The sequence below is a fragment of the Electrophorus electricus genome, chromosome 6, assembly GCF_041902795.1.
Source record: "Electrophorus electricus isolate QZ-2024a chromosome 6, ASM4190279v1, whole genome shotgun sequence".
NCBI lineage: Eukaryota > Metazoa > Chordata > Actinopteri > Gymnotiformes > Gymnotidae > Electrophorus > Electrophorus electricus.
In genome coordinates this window covers 8,944,211-8,960,828 of record NC_137502.1, presented here as the reverse complement: position 1 = coordinate 8,960,828, position 16,618 = coordinate 8,944,211, and the positions used below count along the sequence as shown (strand labels likewise).

The window sequence follows — 16,618 nt, the reverse complement described above, 5'->3', positions numbered from 1 at the left end:
CACCAGCTGACTTATTTTTGTACATACTCAAACCTGCATCAAATTAAAACAAAATCACACAAGAATTTACAGAGGTTTCATTTATTATTGTTTTTGCAAATGACATCAGATCTCTAAAAAAATTACTTTTGTACACTTTCTAGGCACTATATTAGAAACAAACCTTGTACTTATATTCACAAGAACCTTATTAAGTACACCTAGCTATTTTATGGAAAAAAAAAATTAAGGAGGTCTGAAAATCAGGGCTTTTGATAATTGTTACTGATTGTTATTCCCCTTTATTTAGGGCTATCGATGACGTTCATTGTTATTGTTTGCTGCCTTGTAGTCATTCGTCTCAATTTCTTTGACTCCTCAATAAAAAAAATAAATTTAAAAAGTACACCTATCTTATAGGTGGATATAGTATACAATCACTGCACACTTCTGGACACTTTGTCAGTCAGTCATCTTTTACCCCTCTGATTCTCTGTCCCTATTTTTAAATGTTTTTATTTTAAAAATGTCCACCCTGTCAAATGTGAGGACAATCTGTGAGTATCCAGTGATTATACAACCTAAGACAGGGTTTGAATTCAAGGGCCAAGAGAACATATCAGGGCTTTACTCTCCTGGTCAGGATCTGCTGACAGAACCTGTCCTATCCAGATATTATTTGGGAAAGTATTGAAAAATGGCTAAACCCACAAACCACCACCCTGAATAAATTCATAATTTACATTCACCATCTCAATTATTTTTTTCAATGCATTTGTTTCTCTTGGTGTGCATTTTCAGCTTCCTTATAGAGAAACAGTCCTCATTAAAAACCAAGCCCTTCTCAAGTGACACAGTGGCTAAATATTGCTCCTGCTGTCTTTCTACACTCTGTGTAGCCCACAGCATTCATTCATTTTAATTTGCCTCTTTAGGCAAATAATTAAAAGCCTTTTTGAGTCAAGATCGCGTACTCCAATTTTCCTGAGTCAAGTTATACAGCAGCTGCACGTTTCATGGTACAGATAAATCCATTTGCAACGTAATGATCAGAGACATAAAACAACCCGTTTTACAACCCATATCTGCAGAGCTGCATAAAAACAGTGTTAATGAGGCAGAAAAACCAAGTGTTGATTGAAGTATATGGGCATATCTGCACAGTGAAGCATGTCTGAAACAGTAGTCGGGCCCTCCTGGAATGTGAAAATCCCCTTGTTGTAATTAAGACACTGTTTAAACCCCATTTCCTCCATACAGTGTTAAATCGACACACACAAAATACCAGTAGAAAACACTTGCATGTGACTTGCATTAAGGTCTGCAGGGATAAAGGCATGTAAGGATCATACACCTCTTTGGTTGGACTTCTAAGCCACTCAACCCCAGAGAGCTTCTGTACAGAACTTCAAACAGAACAAATGTCACTGTGCGAGACCTACAGAGAAGCACTAGTATACTACAATAAATACACTTTCGCATGAAACATATTCTCTTGGCACTAACGACAATGAGTAAGGCTTTAAAAGTTTAAATATTTAAAAATGAAAAGTTTAGATGCACTTAGATTTAAGAGCACTCTGTCCTGAGTCTAACTGCTTACCAGTAGCACCCTCCTGAAAGGTTTAGTTCCTACATGTTTCTTTTGCTTTCAGTTTTTGATTTTTTAGAAGCACAGCACATAACAACCAGCACTGTACGAGTGACGGACGGCATCAGCCAATCAAGCCTCTGGAATGCCCCGTGGTTCACTCTCAGGAGGAGCAGTCAGCCAGTCATAGCACGCAAAGAGAGCAAAGGCTGATTAAAGTGACACTGTGACTGTCGTCTTGCAGATGTGGAGTTGTCATAGTTACTTGCTGCGGATTGTCTTCCGGTTCCACATGCCACGTTTAGAGTGGTAGTGATGGAAAAAGTTCCTTATGTATATCCGCTCCACCTCCAGGCCTGCCTGCAGGATTCTAGAGGCCAAAACAACTCATCACCTACTACATCCAGCACTTGCAGGGCAGGGCAGCCCCTTAAATGCATGATGACTAAACAACCACATGAGTATATGAAAGGTTAGACAATAATGTCCCACCTGTCCAGTAGTTCCCAGTCTTCTCCTCCCCAACGGTCAGTGAACTCTCTAGTGTTCATGCCACCAATAGAATCCAGGTCAGACTTATAAATGCCCAGCAAACCAAAGCCATTGACTTCCCAGTAACCTGCACACACACACACACACACACACACACACACACACACACACACACACACACACACACACGTGTAAAGGTCTTTCAGGTTTTTGAAATAACTGCACAAATAACTTATGTTCAGTTTGTAAAGGCCTTAAAGAACTGAGAGTATACATCGCAGTCAGAGGAGAGCACATACACATGATATGTGGTCAAGTATAAGAATGCAAGTAGTGTGTGTTACTGAAGAAGTGTTAACACAGAAGACAGAAAAGACTAATGACCACATATGTCAGACCATATCAATGACTATAAATGACTATTCCAGACATTTACAAGATAGCAATTATCATGACAGTTTTGTAGATCGGTTCAGTTGCATTTACACATATGCCAGGCCCTGACCAGAGTGCAACACTTAGTCATTGCAATTTGTTTTGATTTTCATATGCAACATGAAGATACTTGATTCTGACTGGTTAATTGAGACATTTGGTCGGCCAAATTTCTATTTATGAATAAGTTTATCAGACTACAGCTATATGCACAATCAGAGCCAAGTCACTGTTAACTATGTTAACCTTATGAGGTTTGTTTTGTGACACTGACCAGATGACTGTACATTTTTAACTACTTACGTGCAGTCAGTTACAGGTCAAATGTCACAGAAAGCAGTCTGTAAATATGCTACCTTAATGCTTGTTATATTGGTTCAGTAGAGGCAAAGATTTCCTTTATATGCTTAAGCTGGGTCCTCATTTTGATTCATAGATATGTACATTCATTTATGTACTTGAAGTATTTTGCCAAGTTCTGGGAGCATATGCACATATGTACTGGTGATCTGAAAATGTCTTGCTCCAACAGTCAAAGTGGGTGAGGGAGAGGGTGTGAAGTGCATGTGTACCGTCAGGCTCCTGAGGTGTTGCGCCACAGTTCAGCCTCATCACTATGGGAGCGAAGGCCATGTGTCTCTCCACACAGTGTCTCCTCACGGTGTCAATAAAGCCCCGAGGAAAACGGAGATGCAGGTCACACAGAAACAAAATGCTGTGCTCGTCCTCAAAAGAGACAGAACAGGATGGATCTCAACCAGCAGTAAGCTTAACTGCAGTCATGTGTCTCGATGTATGGGAAACTCACTGAGATGAGGTCTATTCCAGCCTGCAGACCTGCTGATCGCTGAAAGTTTCCATGCAATCTGATATACTGAGATCTGTGCAATTTCATTAAAGAGACCCACAGAGAAAAAGATGCGTTTGTGGATTCAATGTGTAAACATACTATATGTCTAAAAACTAGACCAAGCATGATCTTAAATTTGTGTGTGTATGTACTTTGGTAGATGAGATTTTTTCAAGGCTTGCTCTATGTCCATGTCTGTGCTGGAGTAGTCAGCGAGGATTATGTTGAAGTTCTCATCTCCTGTGACTTGGTAGAGCTCCTCCATATCCACAATGAACTGTTGCACCCAGCGAGCTTGGTTCTTAACTACACACACACGCGCACACACACACACACACAAACACACACTTTATAGGTGCAATACTGTACTGTAACCACCCCCCCACCTCCAGCGTACAGTCTCTCAAAACATTTCTCTTCCACAAAGAACAGAGCAGAAAGACACCCAGTGAAGTGAAGCCCTTCTTTATCCCATTGTGTGCTGGTGTGCTTGCATGGTCTGACCTGGCACTATGAAGTGAACAGTAGCTCCAGGGTTCCACTGGAAGCCTCGTGGGCTGCAGAGAAGCATTGAGCCTTTATGGCTAGACTCAGGGGGTGACAGGATCGGTCTCTTCACAAAGGTCTTGTCTAACACGTAGATGTAGTGAGCCAGGCGCAGTCGACGGTGCGCCTTGTACAGCAGGTCCAGCTCCAGCAGATAGCGACTGCCTCGGATTATGTCAGCCCGCTTCTCAACATTTACTATACGCTGGAGAGTGAACTTTCTGCATAGAGAAACACAAAAACACACACAAGATCTTTTCTGTAATTTGGATTAATATAAAGGTACAGAATACATACTTAAATGTGAAGGACACACACAAACACAGGCACTGATCCATACACATACTTTGGGTATTTCTGGTTGAGTTTCTTCATGAAAGCCTCCACCACGGCTATTGCTTCTGTTTCTTCGATGAGCAGATTCCCAGACACGTTACAGTTTAAGTCTATCCAATCAGATCGCAGAGTCTGAAAATCATGGTGGCTGACCTTGAACGTCTGAGCCCAGTTCACCTCTGGGTCGACTGCAACCCAGCCAACGTCCTCGTCAGCATCAGATTCTTCGTAGTGTGCCCACTGGTCGATGGTATCGTCTTCTCCCTTATCTTTGCTTAGTCTCCACTTTCTTTCATCTATGTCTTTATCCATCTCGGTCTCTTGCTCCTTTTTGGGTCCTTCTTCTTCCTTCCAAGCATAGTTATTTTTCTCTATGGGTGGAGGAATGACATGCCTCCTATAACTATGGTCGACTTTGGGCAAATCGTGTCCCCTTAAAAACAGCTTCTCGTTTAATCCATTCTCAAGGCCCAGATGCGTACCTCTGCCCCTGACTGATACTTCCGAATCAGCAGCCCTGAGTTTAGTCGCATCCCGCATGTCCACCGCATTTGGCTTATCTCGGGAATCACTAAGCGCCGGCAGGTTCTTCATCTTATCCTTTTTCCTCAGGTCCCCATGGACTGTGCGGTTTGTAAAGTGACCCAGCTCTGCTGAGACAACCGGTTCCCTTTTCACCCTGTCCAAAGTGCCAGCAGAGTCTGCCGATTTGCCTGCGATGCCCTGCATCTCTCTGAAGTTGCCAGCTGGCAGTTCGGCCGTGGGAGTTAGAGGTTTACTCTCCAGCTCCAGTCCTGTAACTTTCTCCTGCAACTTTCTCCTTCTCCTGCTCCTCGACTTCCCTGTGGTCTGGGAGGAAGAGAGAAGTCTCCTTGGCTCCTGCATCATGTAGTCGTTGTAGTACTCCGCGTAGCCCGGCTGACCTCTGGTGCCCATCGCCTCCTCATCCTCTTCTTGACCCATCCTTTCGTAGTATAGCCACACCTGGTTCTCCTTCCACCCCACCCTGTCGGCACCTACAGGAAGTCAGGAGAGACGTGCACAGCTTTTGAGAAGCTCTATGACAGCCTGTGAAGCTGTTTGCTGTTTGGTGATAAGATGGCCGAGCAGCTTTAGAAGAGCATTGTAATGATGATTATTTTAAGTGGTTAATGGTGACAGCCTGGGCAGACTGGTCTAGGTAGTGTGTGTTTATGGAGTGGTGCGGATTGAGGAGGAATGTGTGATTCCAGTACCTCTGTATCGGAGAGCCACATCATTCTCTGGCAGGTCCAGCGTCATGTATCTCAAGAAGCCATATCTGTGGGCACAAACCACAGATACAATACAGTACAATGTAGCATCTTCAAGCAAAAAACAAGACTAAACCTTGTGAACTTGGCAAAGCACTTCAATGGCATTGAGTCTTAGCTAATATGTTTTCAGGGATTCTTTATTTACATTTCTTACCACACACTGCCCCCTGCTGCACATATGCTGCAACAATCAGCATGGTTATGTGTTTTTATAGGGGCTGTGTGTGTGTGTGTCAGACCATTTGTGGATAAAAAAATAAACAAATTAAAAAAAACACAAACAAATCTTGGTGACATGGTTTCTGGTGGCATAGGCTTGTGTAAGTGTCTTAAACGTTAAGACGCATTAAGATGATTGCTTGGGGTTCTCACACTTCCGCCATGCTGGGCAGGACTGTAAGTGCTTCCAGCTGTTATTGTGCATTCACTTGTCATGTGGGGTGACACATGCCCATTTACCTCTGCAGGTAGAGGCCTCTCATCTGGTAGAAACATGTGTTGTCACTCTCCATGTGAGTGAGGCGAGTATAGTCATTAGGGTAAATGTACGAGAGGCGTACCTGTAGCATGAATGCAAGGTGATGAAACGCACAAACACAGGCACAAAACACTCGGACAAGCACAGCGACGTTTATACGCGTGACTGGATGGGGTGGACATGGAGAGGAGAGGCAGACATATAATGAATACTGAGGGAAGGAGGGACAGTCTATGAACACACTGCATGGCATGTCTGATTAGGTGATACACATCACAATTGACCTTTACTCCTTAATGAAAAAAAAACAGAACTTTATAAGTAAATAGAGCAAGAGCTGATAGACAAATGGAAACCTCTATCCTGAATGGTGTATGCAAGTGGGCGTTTGTGTTTCCACTTACGAACTGCAGGCCCTGATAGCGAAGCAAAGGGAAGTCTTTTATGATGTAACTGGGTTTATAGGCACATTCTGGTAACACACCCAGCAAATATGTACCGTCCAGCAGGGGAACTACACACGCACATGCACACACAAAAAGACAAAAGAGATCCAAAGATATCTCACTCACACTCTTCTATTGAGACACTATTTTACAGTCAAATGTTCCTAATTACATACATGCTACAATGCTGTTGTACGAAACTTTATAGCGCAGAATTTTATGAATACGTGTGTACATAAACAAATGTTGTGCTTATAAACATAATACTTTATATGTAACAGGCTCACTGTTTCTTAAGTGTAGCTCCATACTGAACTTATTTACAGATGCAAAACCAAAAGCTGTGCATAAGCTCCATATTGTACTACATGCACTATGAATTCACTTTGCAGACTTTAGGTGGGCTTGTTTTGGGAAAGAATCCTTTGAATAGTACACAAAGTGGGCTAGCAGTTCCGTTAAAGGTTTATTTATTGTGTAAAATATATTAAAAGGGAACTGACACAAATATACACATCCCTGTGTCCTCTTGTATTGTTTACAATGAATAAACTACTTTTTTTAAGGAAGTTGGAACATCAAACTGTAGATAGCATGGAGCGACACCTGTTGCACAGTGTGTCTATATAGAGCATTTTTTAACATTTATGTTAAAACTGTGTTAAGTAAATGTTATGAACAGATAGAATTTGTATTAGAATACATTATGTGACTGCTATAAAGCCTTATATAGCATCATTATAATGAAATAAACATGTTATTATTACTTCTATAAACCCTTATAGAGGCTTATTAAACATTATAATGCCTTTTTGTTCATAATGTATTCATAAATATCTTATGATGCTTTATGAATGCACTTGTATTGTATTATGGCTACTGCTTTCACAGAAAGTGTTACATTTGTATCTTTGTATAGCTGCTAAAACACACCACTGGTCTAAGACCAAAATTTTAGAAACCTCCATTTTTGTGGGTAACAATAAGTTTCCCTTATTCAAGCCTTCCAAACATTCTGACTAATTTTATATGTGTACCTAAATAGTCTCGGTGGCTTTGTCACACAATCTCTGAACAAACACAGGATTTGTAAAATTTTTTATCCTAGGTTTATTTTATAGTTTACACACCCTCAAATGTGTGCAGACAAAATTGGGTCCACTGGTTTTACACATCTTGGCTACTGAGCACTTTAAGAACTCATATATAATTGTGCATATTTTCTCATGTCAAATGTACCAATCTTTCTGTCATAGATTAATAATAGACAATAGATAATAATAATAGACAGAAGGAAGGAGCAGGCAGTGTGAAGCATACTATATGAAAGTATGATTTTCGTGTGAGTGAGTGAGGGTCCTCACTCTGGTAAAAGGTGTCCCGTGAGTCTTCTTTCAACATTTCTGCACCGTGGGCAGGGTATGGGCCAGTCGCCCCTGGCAGAACAACATGGCTGGCAGCCGTCTGAGGAATGTGACTGACATCATTCATCTTGAGCAAAGACTCATCTGACACACACAAACACACACACAGTTTGCATGTAGTTATTGTCCTTCCATCTTTACTCTTGCCAAATAATTCAAGTCATATAGAAATAAACTGCACTTGATGTAATTTTGTAGTTGAATTCAATTTAAATAATCCCTTTCCCTCTCTGAAAGCGTTTTTTCCTTGGTCTGTTTTAGGACCCTCCTCTTTAAGTTACTTTGAGATCAGGGCACTCAGATACTGCAGCTAAATATACCTCTACACAAACACGCCCACCCATCCTCTCACTTCCAACCCCTTGGTGCCCCACAAATGTGCACATAAACCTACACATGTTTACAGCCTACCCTGTCCCAGAGTTACACTGCATACAGAAACAAGCAATTATCTGCTATGACCCCAACATGAGCCCATACATAAGAAAACAGTTTTAACTAAAGGAACTGTAACACCACACACACACACACAGACAGGCACAGCGACAGACATTCTAACCCATCATTTGAGCTATTTCAGGGTGCCAGCACAACATGGGGCGTTGAGCATGTGCTATTTCAGCTCTCTCCATACTACAGCTAACACTACAGAAAATAAGAGTTTGCAAACACACCCCACCCCACTCTCCACACACACTCACTCACTCTCTCTCTCTCTCTCTCTCTCTCTCTCTCTCACACACACAGGTGAATGTTAACAAAACTTACTAGTATAAAGAGAGAGGGATTCAGAATCAATTATTTCAAACTTCGTTCCAGCTTTATTGAGTCGCCACTGTTGGAAAATGCAAAACCTTCTAGTTATCCATTTCAGACAACAGTAGCAAAACCGGTTTGGAAAGAAGCAAAAACAAAACCACCAGCACGCACTGTAACCTCCACATGGTCTGTTCCTTCAGCATTCTGCTTGTGGATCAGTTCAAAGTAATACCTCTTCTGCTGCTGCAGTCTGCCCAACACAGCGAGAAACATGCTTCAGTATCACACTCCTCACCAGCCCAATGTATTAATTCAGGACATGAAAATCAGTGGTTATTTGTGAGCATTGTGCATCACCCTTATGCAAATTGCTAGGGAAATGTTCCAGCACATTTACCTTCATTAATAAAAGTTCAGAAGCTGACCTTGTTTTCTCTCTACAGGCTGTTACTTTCTTCCTCAAGTGGTCAAAGGCAACCCTGCAGACTAATAGTGCCTCAGTACATGTACCAAACCAAATCTAAGTGTGTTTGGCTGTGTTTCTGTGATGACTGAAAATGTCGTAAAATGTACTGATTTGTTTTTAGTAGCTGTTTGTGTGCATGTACAGTGGGTTCAGGTCTACCAGCAGCAATTCTTTGATTGTGGCGTCAGTTCCATGTTCCAGTACAACAATTCCTTTCCACACTGTCTCATTACTCCTCTGCTGTGCTTACTACTGAAAGGGTACACATATTACTATTGGAATGTCATTTGATGACAATTCCATTTAATAGTCTGTTCAAACCTGTCTGTCAAAGCGTGTTCTCCACATAAACTGCATTAATGTCTGGCGCTCATGAATATGCAGACATACTCACAGGAGTGGCTGAGATATCTGACTAGAATATTTCATATATTCCCCCGGTGCAGTCCACTCCTTTCCAGACTGAAAATTAAAGAGAAGATGATCTCATTTCAGGTCTCCTGCCTTCACTGAATCTACCTTTGCTGCCCACAACAGTTCCTGCACCATCTGTCAATCATACACACGCACCTTGCCAACGAAGGCACAGATCTGCAGGTTGTCTGGACTTTCATCCATGCTAAGCCAGAGTTCACAGTTATCATTAGATGCCACGGCAAAAAGAAACTCCCCTGAAAGAGACAGAAAATAATGGCACAGTTACCAAACATGGCCAGAGAACACCATGCGCTGGTGGATAAAGGGTCTCAACTGACCGTCAGCGTAAGGGTGGATATAACCGAAGATCCTGAGGCCATAGTTAATCCACATGGGGGACACAGCGAGTTTCTTCAACGTGCTACGAGACTGCAGAAGAAAAAAAAAAAGGATACAGGTTAAAATCCCAAGTCTGAGGTCCTGTAGTAGTGTGCACATGTGCATGCAATCGTGCACTTACATGAGCATACAGGGGATAATGTAGGTTGGCTCTGAGTTTTGCAATGGAGCCACCACACCAGTCCTCGAAGACATGGAGATTTACCTGGCCTTTGTACTGCAACAAAACCAGAAAAGGCCAAAGTACATCAAAGGTTTTTTCATCTATTTGCCTTGACTATTCACCAGATCTCATACTCTTAGGTACTTCCAAGGTTCAAAATGTATCATGTTATCATGTTACAGGTTATGGATAACCTAATTATTTGAGCCAAATTTAAACTGATTACCTAACCACAAAGTAACATTCAGATTATGTTCTACCGTTTATACGATGTTCAGAGTAGAGCGTGTGCCACTCCTATGACAAAGTATAGTGTGTGTTGTTTCTACAACGTACAGGGCACAGCGTGTGTCGTTTCTATGACGAACAGGATATAATGTGTGCAGTTTCTACAATGTACAGGTTATAGTGCGTGCCATTCCTTCCATGATCAGGGTATAGTGTGTGCCGTTTCTCAGATGAACGCTTCAAGTCAGAGTCTTCAGGATGTAGTGTGGGTCTGGTATGACTGGCATGATTGTTTTTTACCTCAGGCTTCCAGGGCTGGGAGATGTATTTGGATGTCCAGGTGTTGTCCTTGCTGTAGTCTTTGGAGCTACTGTCTCTGTGAAGCTTTGACAGACACAGACTGAATTTAAAGTTCTCACATTGGCAGCACGATGGTTATACTGATGAATTTTTGGATATTATTATTGTTTGTTATGCTAATGAATATGGTCTCGACCTTGGGTGCTTTTAAGCAGATCATAAAGTGGCTCTACTTTCATAAATACAAGTCCTCTCACATGCCATCTGGCCATGCTCTGCACTACATAAACATCAGAAGATGGACCTCTTGTGTACATGCTGTCTTTTCATTGACCGAAGAATTAATGTCAACAAACAGATGGTTTTGAATAGTAGTATAATGGGCACTTTTCTATCTTATGCAATGACATTCAATTTAGGATGTGTTCCATCTTCTCTCCCACAGGCCCAGCAGAGAATCTAAAGCCACCACCCATATGATAAAAAGCAGCATGGCCATATTGGTAAGCATTAAACCAGGCCTCCCTACTGTGGCTATTTAAAAAGCTACACCATATGTTCCATTAAACAACTGCTTTCACAGCCAGGTTCTTCATTAAGGAACCAGGTTCTTCATTAAGGAACAGGGCTCCATGGTCAAATCATAGGTATATCTGTATATATAGTTGCCCTTCATAAGCTTGGCACCCCTGATATATAAAGTCCTTATGGATTGTGTGTGTGTGTGTTCACCTCTCCAGTCAAACTGGATTTTATGGCTTGGTTTAAGCAGAGAACCTGGACCTTCTGGTGAGCGTCATCTGAAGACAAGGAGAGAGAAAAGAAGATATTAAGTATTAAAGAGAGTGATCTGTATTATCTAGGTGCTGTCACTAACCAGCCCCATCTATCAACTGATCCATGTTGTGTATGTGTATGTGTGAGTGTGCGATTCAGTGAGAGCAAAAGAGAGATCAGTGACAGTAGTGTTGGATTTCCACTGACGGAATAACCTTTCTCCAGAGGGACTGAATGTGTTTGCATTTCAACAGAAAACTTTAAAAGGAGGCAGTGCATCTCCAGAAATTACATACTTGCTCAGAGAACCTCTGACAGGTCAAATCCAACCTTTACATATATAGCACTAAAACCACACTCAACCCAAGCATCTCATCACTGGCTTTGAAAATGACACACACACACACACACACACACACACACACACACACACACACACAAACACAAACACACACAAACACACAAACACAACAAAGATGGCTTGGAGTTATTGCACGCTATTGCACCCTCACTGGAGTATGGATCCATCCATGTTCATTTTTAGGCCTGGGAGAAAAAAAAAGGCAAATTTTCTAAGAAAGATTTTCTTGTCAAACAGAATTACCCTCTATTCTTTTTGATCATTATCAACCTGGAAAACCCTGTGTGTTGTGACACGACTCTGGAGGGTAAACAAAAAATAAAACCATCACTGCTTGACACACCCATGAGAACAACTGCTGGGTGAATCTGTGGGCATGTGTGCGTGTGAGAGAGAGAGAGAGAGAGAGAGAGAGAGAGAGAGAGAGAGAGAGAGAGAGAATGTGCACTGTGTGCTGAGGTTGGTGGAGGGAGAAACAATGAGGGTCATTCAAAATTCTAGAGCCATCAGCACAAGGCAGCCATACACAACATGTGCACACACAAGACACACAGAATTCTCTTCATACACTGCTCCCTATTCCCATTCATTTATGTAGTGTCAGAAGACGCAGAGCATGTGTGCTGGTGTGTGCATGCAGAGGCCTGATTCAGAATAACGTAAAACTAAGATAACCCAATTCCTTTACCATTTTTCCCAGTATTTTCCAGAAAGAAGAGAAAAGAGTTGGGTCTTTCTATTTTTGCACTATTGTAATAATGCAGTAATAGTAATAAGTGACAGTAATAGTGCACTACAGTAAGGCATTACAGCAAGGACTCCTAACCCTAAGCTTTAGCTTGGCTGAGGAGTTCACTAAAATACAGGAGTTCTCAAACACATAGCCAGGAGGGTAGGAGTTTGTGTCATCACATGTGTTTGCACATTTGCCAATGTCTGAAATTGCCTTGAGTAACATAAAAATTTTATATAGGCCATAATATATCTGTGTGTGTTTGTGTGTGTGTGAGTCGGGGTGGGGGGGCATGTTTGTAATAACATCTGTACATTATATTAAGGAGTGGCTAACTTCTCTGCCTTACTCATCCTGACACCCATCACATTCTTGTTCCCCTCTTCTCTGCCCCTGTGGAATGCGTTAATGACAGGGAGCGCATGTCTAAGACAGACAGACTGACAGACAGGCAAAGTTTAACTGAAATTAGTCAAGCACAGCATTCATGAACCTAATCAGAGTCCTTATGTAGTCACGTCCTCTTAGATTCCCACTGAGAGGGAATCTTGACTTGTAGGATATTAGGTCAACCAAGAAAATGAAAGCTCCAGGCCCTAAGGCCAGCACTGGATTCTGAAGCACAACTGTAATATTAAACACAACATGCTTTCATGCAGTCTCAACAACATCTTTCGGAATACTGATATTTGTAGTTAAACATTATCAAAATCACCTATAGCCAAAACCACAGCTGGGTGTAACAAACACAAAGCAGGAATCTTAGTGAAGTAGAAGACAGATATAAAATCCAGATGTCTTCCTTTTCCCTTTACACCTGGACCTAGATTTGTTTCTTTAAGAAACTCAGTAGAAGCCACGGACCTGCACAGGACTGTTCATCATCATAGCACATCTATTCTTTTTGCAGAACAAACCAATTTCCCACCATAAATTGTTCAAAACAAGCAGCAAAGCCTTTCTATAGGCAAAAGGCATTAAATTATTTTCTCTTACATTTGGTCCATCTAAAATAATACTCATATTCTTTCAAACCCTGATTTTTTATCCTAACCTAAACAAGCAAGAAGGACTTGCAAGTCAGAGTTCCTAGGTCAAAGGCTAGAAACATGCTGACAAGTTATAGCATGTGCCATTTTTCACTTCACACCTTTCAATGCTGGATTTTCTGACCTATCATTTAGTTCCATTAGGACACAATTTTTCACTGAGGCAAAAGATATTTTATAATAAAGCTATGTGAAATGCTGTACTGGTTTGTTCAGTCTAACAGTATTTCTTGGAAACAAAACAGGAATGTTTTATGATGTACAACATTGACAGTGAACAATAAAAAACTATTAACTTAAATGATGAACCTTTCTTAAAGCTGAATGGAAATATTTTGGAAACATTTTTGTATAGGTCAAAGCTTTTTTAAATGCAGTTTTCATACAGAGTAAAAATGCTCATGATGGGTTCACAAATCAACTAAAAATTAAAGATCATTATTTGGGCATTCATTCAAATACTTGTTTGAAAATATGAGGAAAAACAAATTTTGATCTATAGAGCCATAGTTCCAGTGCATGTAGCAATACGACCTAGTGCATTCAACAAAGATATTATTCCCCAACAGATCTGCCCGTGATTCAGTAAAGTGGTCAAACTGACATGAGTCGCTAAAATGTGTGACTTAATTTAATTATGGAGGCAAAATTCCCCCCACCATCATCATCATCATCTTGCAAAGTGATATCGAAATGGCTAGTATGACCAGATCCACACCTAACCAACACCTGATATGGGTTACACTTCATTTAAACTCGCTCTTGATTTGGTGATACACATGCACTCTGACGTGCTATGCAGGAAAATGACAATTTAGCCCTAACCCTAACCCTGGAAGTATGTTGGGATGGTCTCAAAAGGGACAAAAGAAAAACAATGAAACACAAACCAGTGAACACTAGAAAATCAGCAGGATAAAGCACACGGCAATATAATGCATATAAAAAATTGAGATGGCTAATAGAACAGGTGACATGACATCAGGCACAGCTTTGGCACTAAATTCATACTCTTATAGGCCTACGTGAAAAAGGAAAGAAAGATATATGATCTCTGCAGCTCAGTTAACATGGGAGGTAAGAGTCATGCCGATCAAGTAATTCTCCACATGCAAAGCTACGTTAATCATGCTAGCTAGCTACTAACCACCAAACAGTAAGAAGTAAACAATCCGTGGGCAAAACTCGGGAAGACACTTAAAAGCTTCTTCCTCATGCAATCATGCAATCCAAGTAACTAGACCTTGTATTTGTATTTGAAAAAAACAAACACCCAAACAAACAAGTAAACACCAGATGTTGATTTTGTGAGTAGTTTAAATGAAATAACGTGAGGTAAATTATAACAGAAAATGTGAGTCTGCTGATTGTTGATTAAAACGCAAGCCGGAATGCCAGCGGCAAAGGCGACGCTTAAGTGACTTACCGGAGCTGCTCCGCACCCTTGGAGCAGCAAATTCCAAATATGCTGAAAAGGTCACAATTATCAGCAGGGTTCCGATGAAAAGCCATTTCCAATTTCGCCTGATTTTCCTGAATGGAAAAAATGGCAGCATCATCCTGAGCTGCTTGGCGCTCCGCGAACTTGCTGCGCTCCGACGTGGTTAGAGTAACTGCAGCCCGGTGGCAGGATCGTGTACAGGCGAACTGGCATTCATGAACGCGGATCCAAACATATCGGTCTCTCGCACAGCTCATTGGCATCACTGAAACCTAAACAAATTCGAAGTTTATAGACAGTCCAGCTCGGCTGTAGCCCGGTCGTGACCATGGGTGCGTCTAGCAGTTGGTGAAGCTCGAGCTTTGATTTACAGGTTGACGCCTTCCAGACCACCGTCACGGCTCACGCGCAGGTAGATTAAAGGAGTGTTGGTACTCGACCCGCCATTACTCCCGCGGAAAACAAATATGTAGTCTATAGACTAACACTTAAAATAACGCGTGTGGTCTGAGACGTATGCCGCTATAGGCAGGACCAACCGGTTAGACAAGTCAGAGATGTTTTACATGCTTATGCTTGTCCCAGAAAAGAAAATACATGCTTACCGAGGTGCGTACACAGCGGAGAGAGACGATATAATTTACCGGCATAGGCAAAGAGAAAAACTAATCAGAAATTTCCGAGTCCGTAACAAGGGCCTGGTGTGACAACACCCCCGTGTGTATTTAAGTGTAATTTTATCCAGAGGCAGACTGCAGTTGCTTGGGGACCGGTTGCTCTGTTACGATGTTACCGGGGAGATTACTTTGCAACAGGTGTGCGGAAACCACATCCAATTCGGATGAGTTTTAAGATGATCGCAGGCAAAAATTGTAAAGTAAAACCAGCTACTCTGATGTGTCTGATTATATCTAGCGTTTCTGCGGTCCTATCACCGATGAATTCGTTTATAACACAATTTTGTTAAATAAAGTAGGCCTAACACTCAGTTCTGTTATACATAAAGTAAAATGTCAGCCTTCATGGTTTGTTTGTTTCAGTGGATTAATAAAAAGTGCTAAAATTTTCGGCTGTTGAATGGCCTGTTGTATAATAGTAAACATGGTACAGGCTATTTTGTCTCCCTCTTATGGAGTTAGAATAAACTAAACTAAATGACTGAGGTCCTGCCTTCCGCACTATTTGAGAGCAAAATCCAGTTTTGTGACGCAAATTACTCACAAAGTGTTTGCACACTTGGAAGGAGCCCTTTAAAACTTTTATTCAGATAAAACAAGCAAAACAATTGTTTGATTATTTACATGCAGGTTCATTGCAGGTGTACTAGATGCACTGAATGGATACAAACAAACAAGCATAAACAAACAGGTCAGATGATACACAAAATAAAATGGAGGTGTCATGAATGCCACTCAAATTACCCAACAGGCATTGAACCAACCAGCATTTCATGTCCACTATAATACAAGATAGTAAAGAATATAAAAGGCCATTCGTTTAAATACATTGTTGATAAATGTTTTACTATCCATGCGAACCAATGAAAAGATTGCCCCACATACTGACCCTGGCCCTTATAAAACATTTGAAGAAACTTGTCAAACTTACAATGAGTAAAACACATGTGAAGGTATTATCTTTGCTGTCACTGTA

The 16,618-nt window shown here is 41.3% G+C and overlaps 1 protein-coding gene across 3 annotated transcripts; it reads right to left on the bottom strand.

Annotated features, from left to right (window-relative positions):
• Positions 1-65: 65 nt before the first annotated feature.
• Positions 66-15,712, bottom strand: b4galnt3b (beta-1,4-N-acetyl-galactosaminyl transferase 3b). Of its 3 annotated transcripts, XM_035524935.2 has the most exons (21): positions 15,571-15,712; positions 14,951-15,237; positions 11,337-11,404; positions 10,605-10,688; positions 10,035-10,130; positions 9,853-9,943; positions 9,668-9,768; positions 9,492-9,559; positions 8,803-8,881; positions 8,641-8,707; positions 7,813-7,956; positions 6,407-6,516; positions 5,984-6,084; positions 5,465-5,529; positions 4,240-5,245; positions 3,852-4,114; positions 3,500-3,653; positions 3,306-3,378; positions 3,070-3,223; positions 2,063-2,189; positions 66-1,940 (listed from the first exon to the last, which is right to left on the bottom strand). In XM_035524935.2, exons 2-21 carry the CDS (start codon positions 15,081-15,083, stop codon positions 1,832-1,834), a joined length of 3,093 nt encoding a protein of 1,030 aa, XP_035380828.1. In that variant the 5' UTR covers positions 15,084-15,237; positions 15,571-15,712; the 3' UTR covers positions 66-1,831. The 3 variants fall into 3 exon arrangements, 2 of the variants coding, with proteins under 2 accessions (XP_035380828.1, XP_081571563.1); XR_014124049.1 differs by lacking the exons at positions 66-1,940; positions 15,571-15,712 and having other exon boundaries at positions 3,070-3,249; positions 14,951-15,553; XM_081715437.1 differs by lacking the exons at positions 9,492-9,559; positions 10,605-10,688; positions 11,337-11,404; positions 14,951-15,237; positions 15,571-15,712.
• Positions 15,713-16,618: the final 906 nt, after the last annotated feature.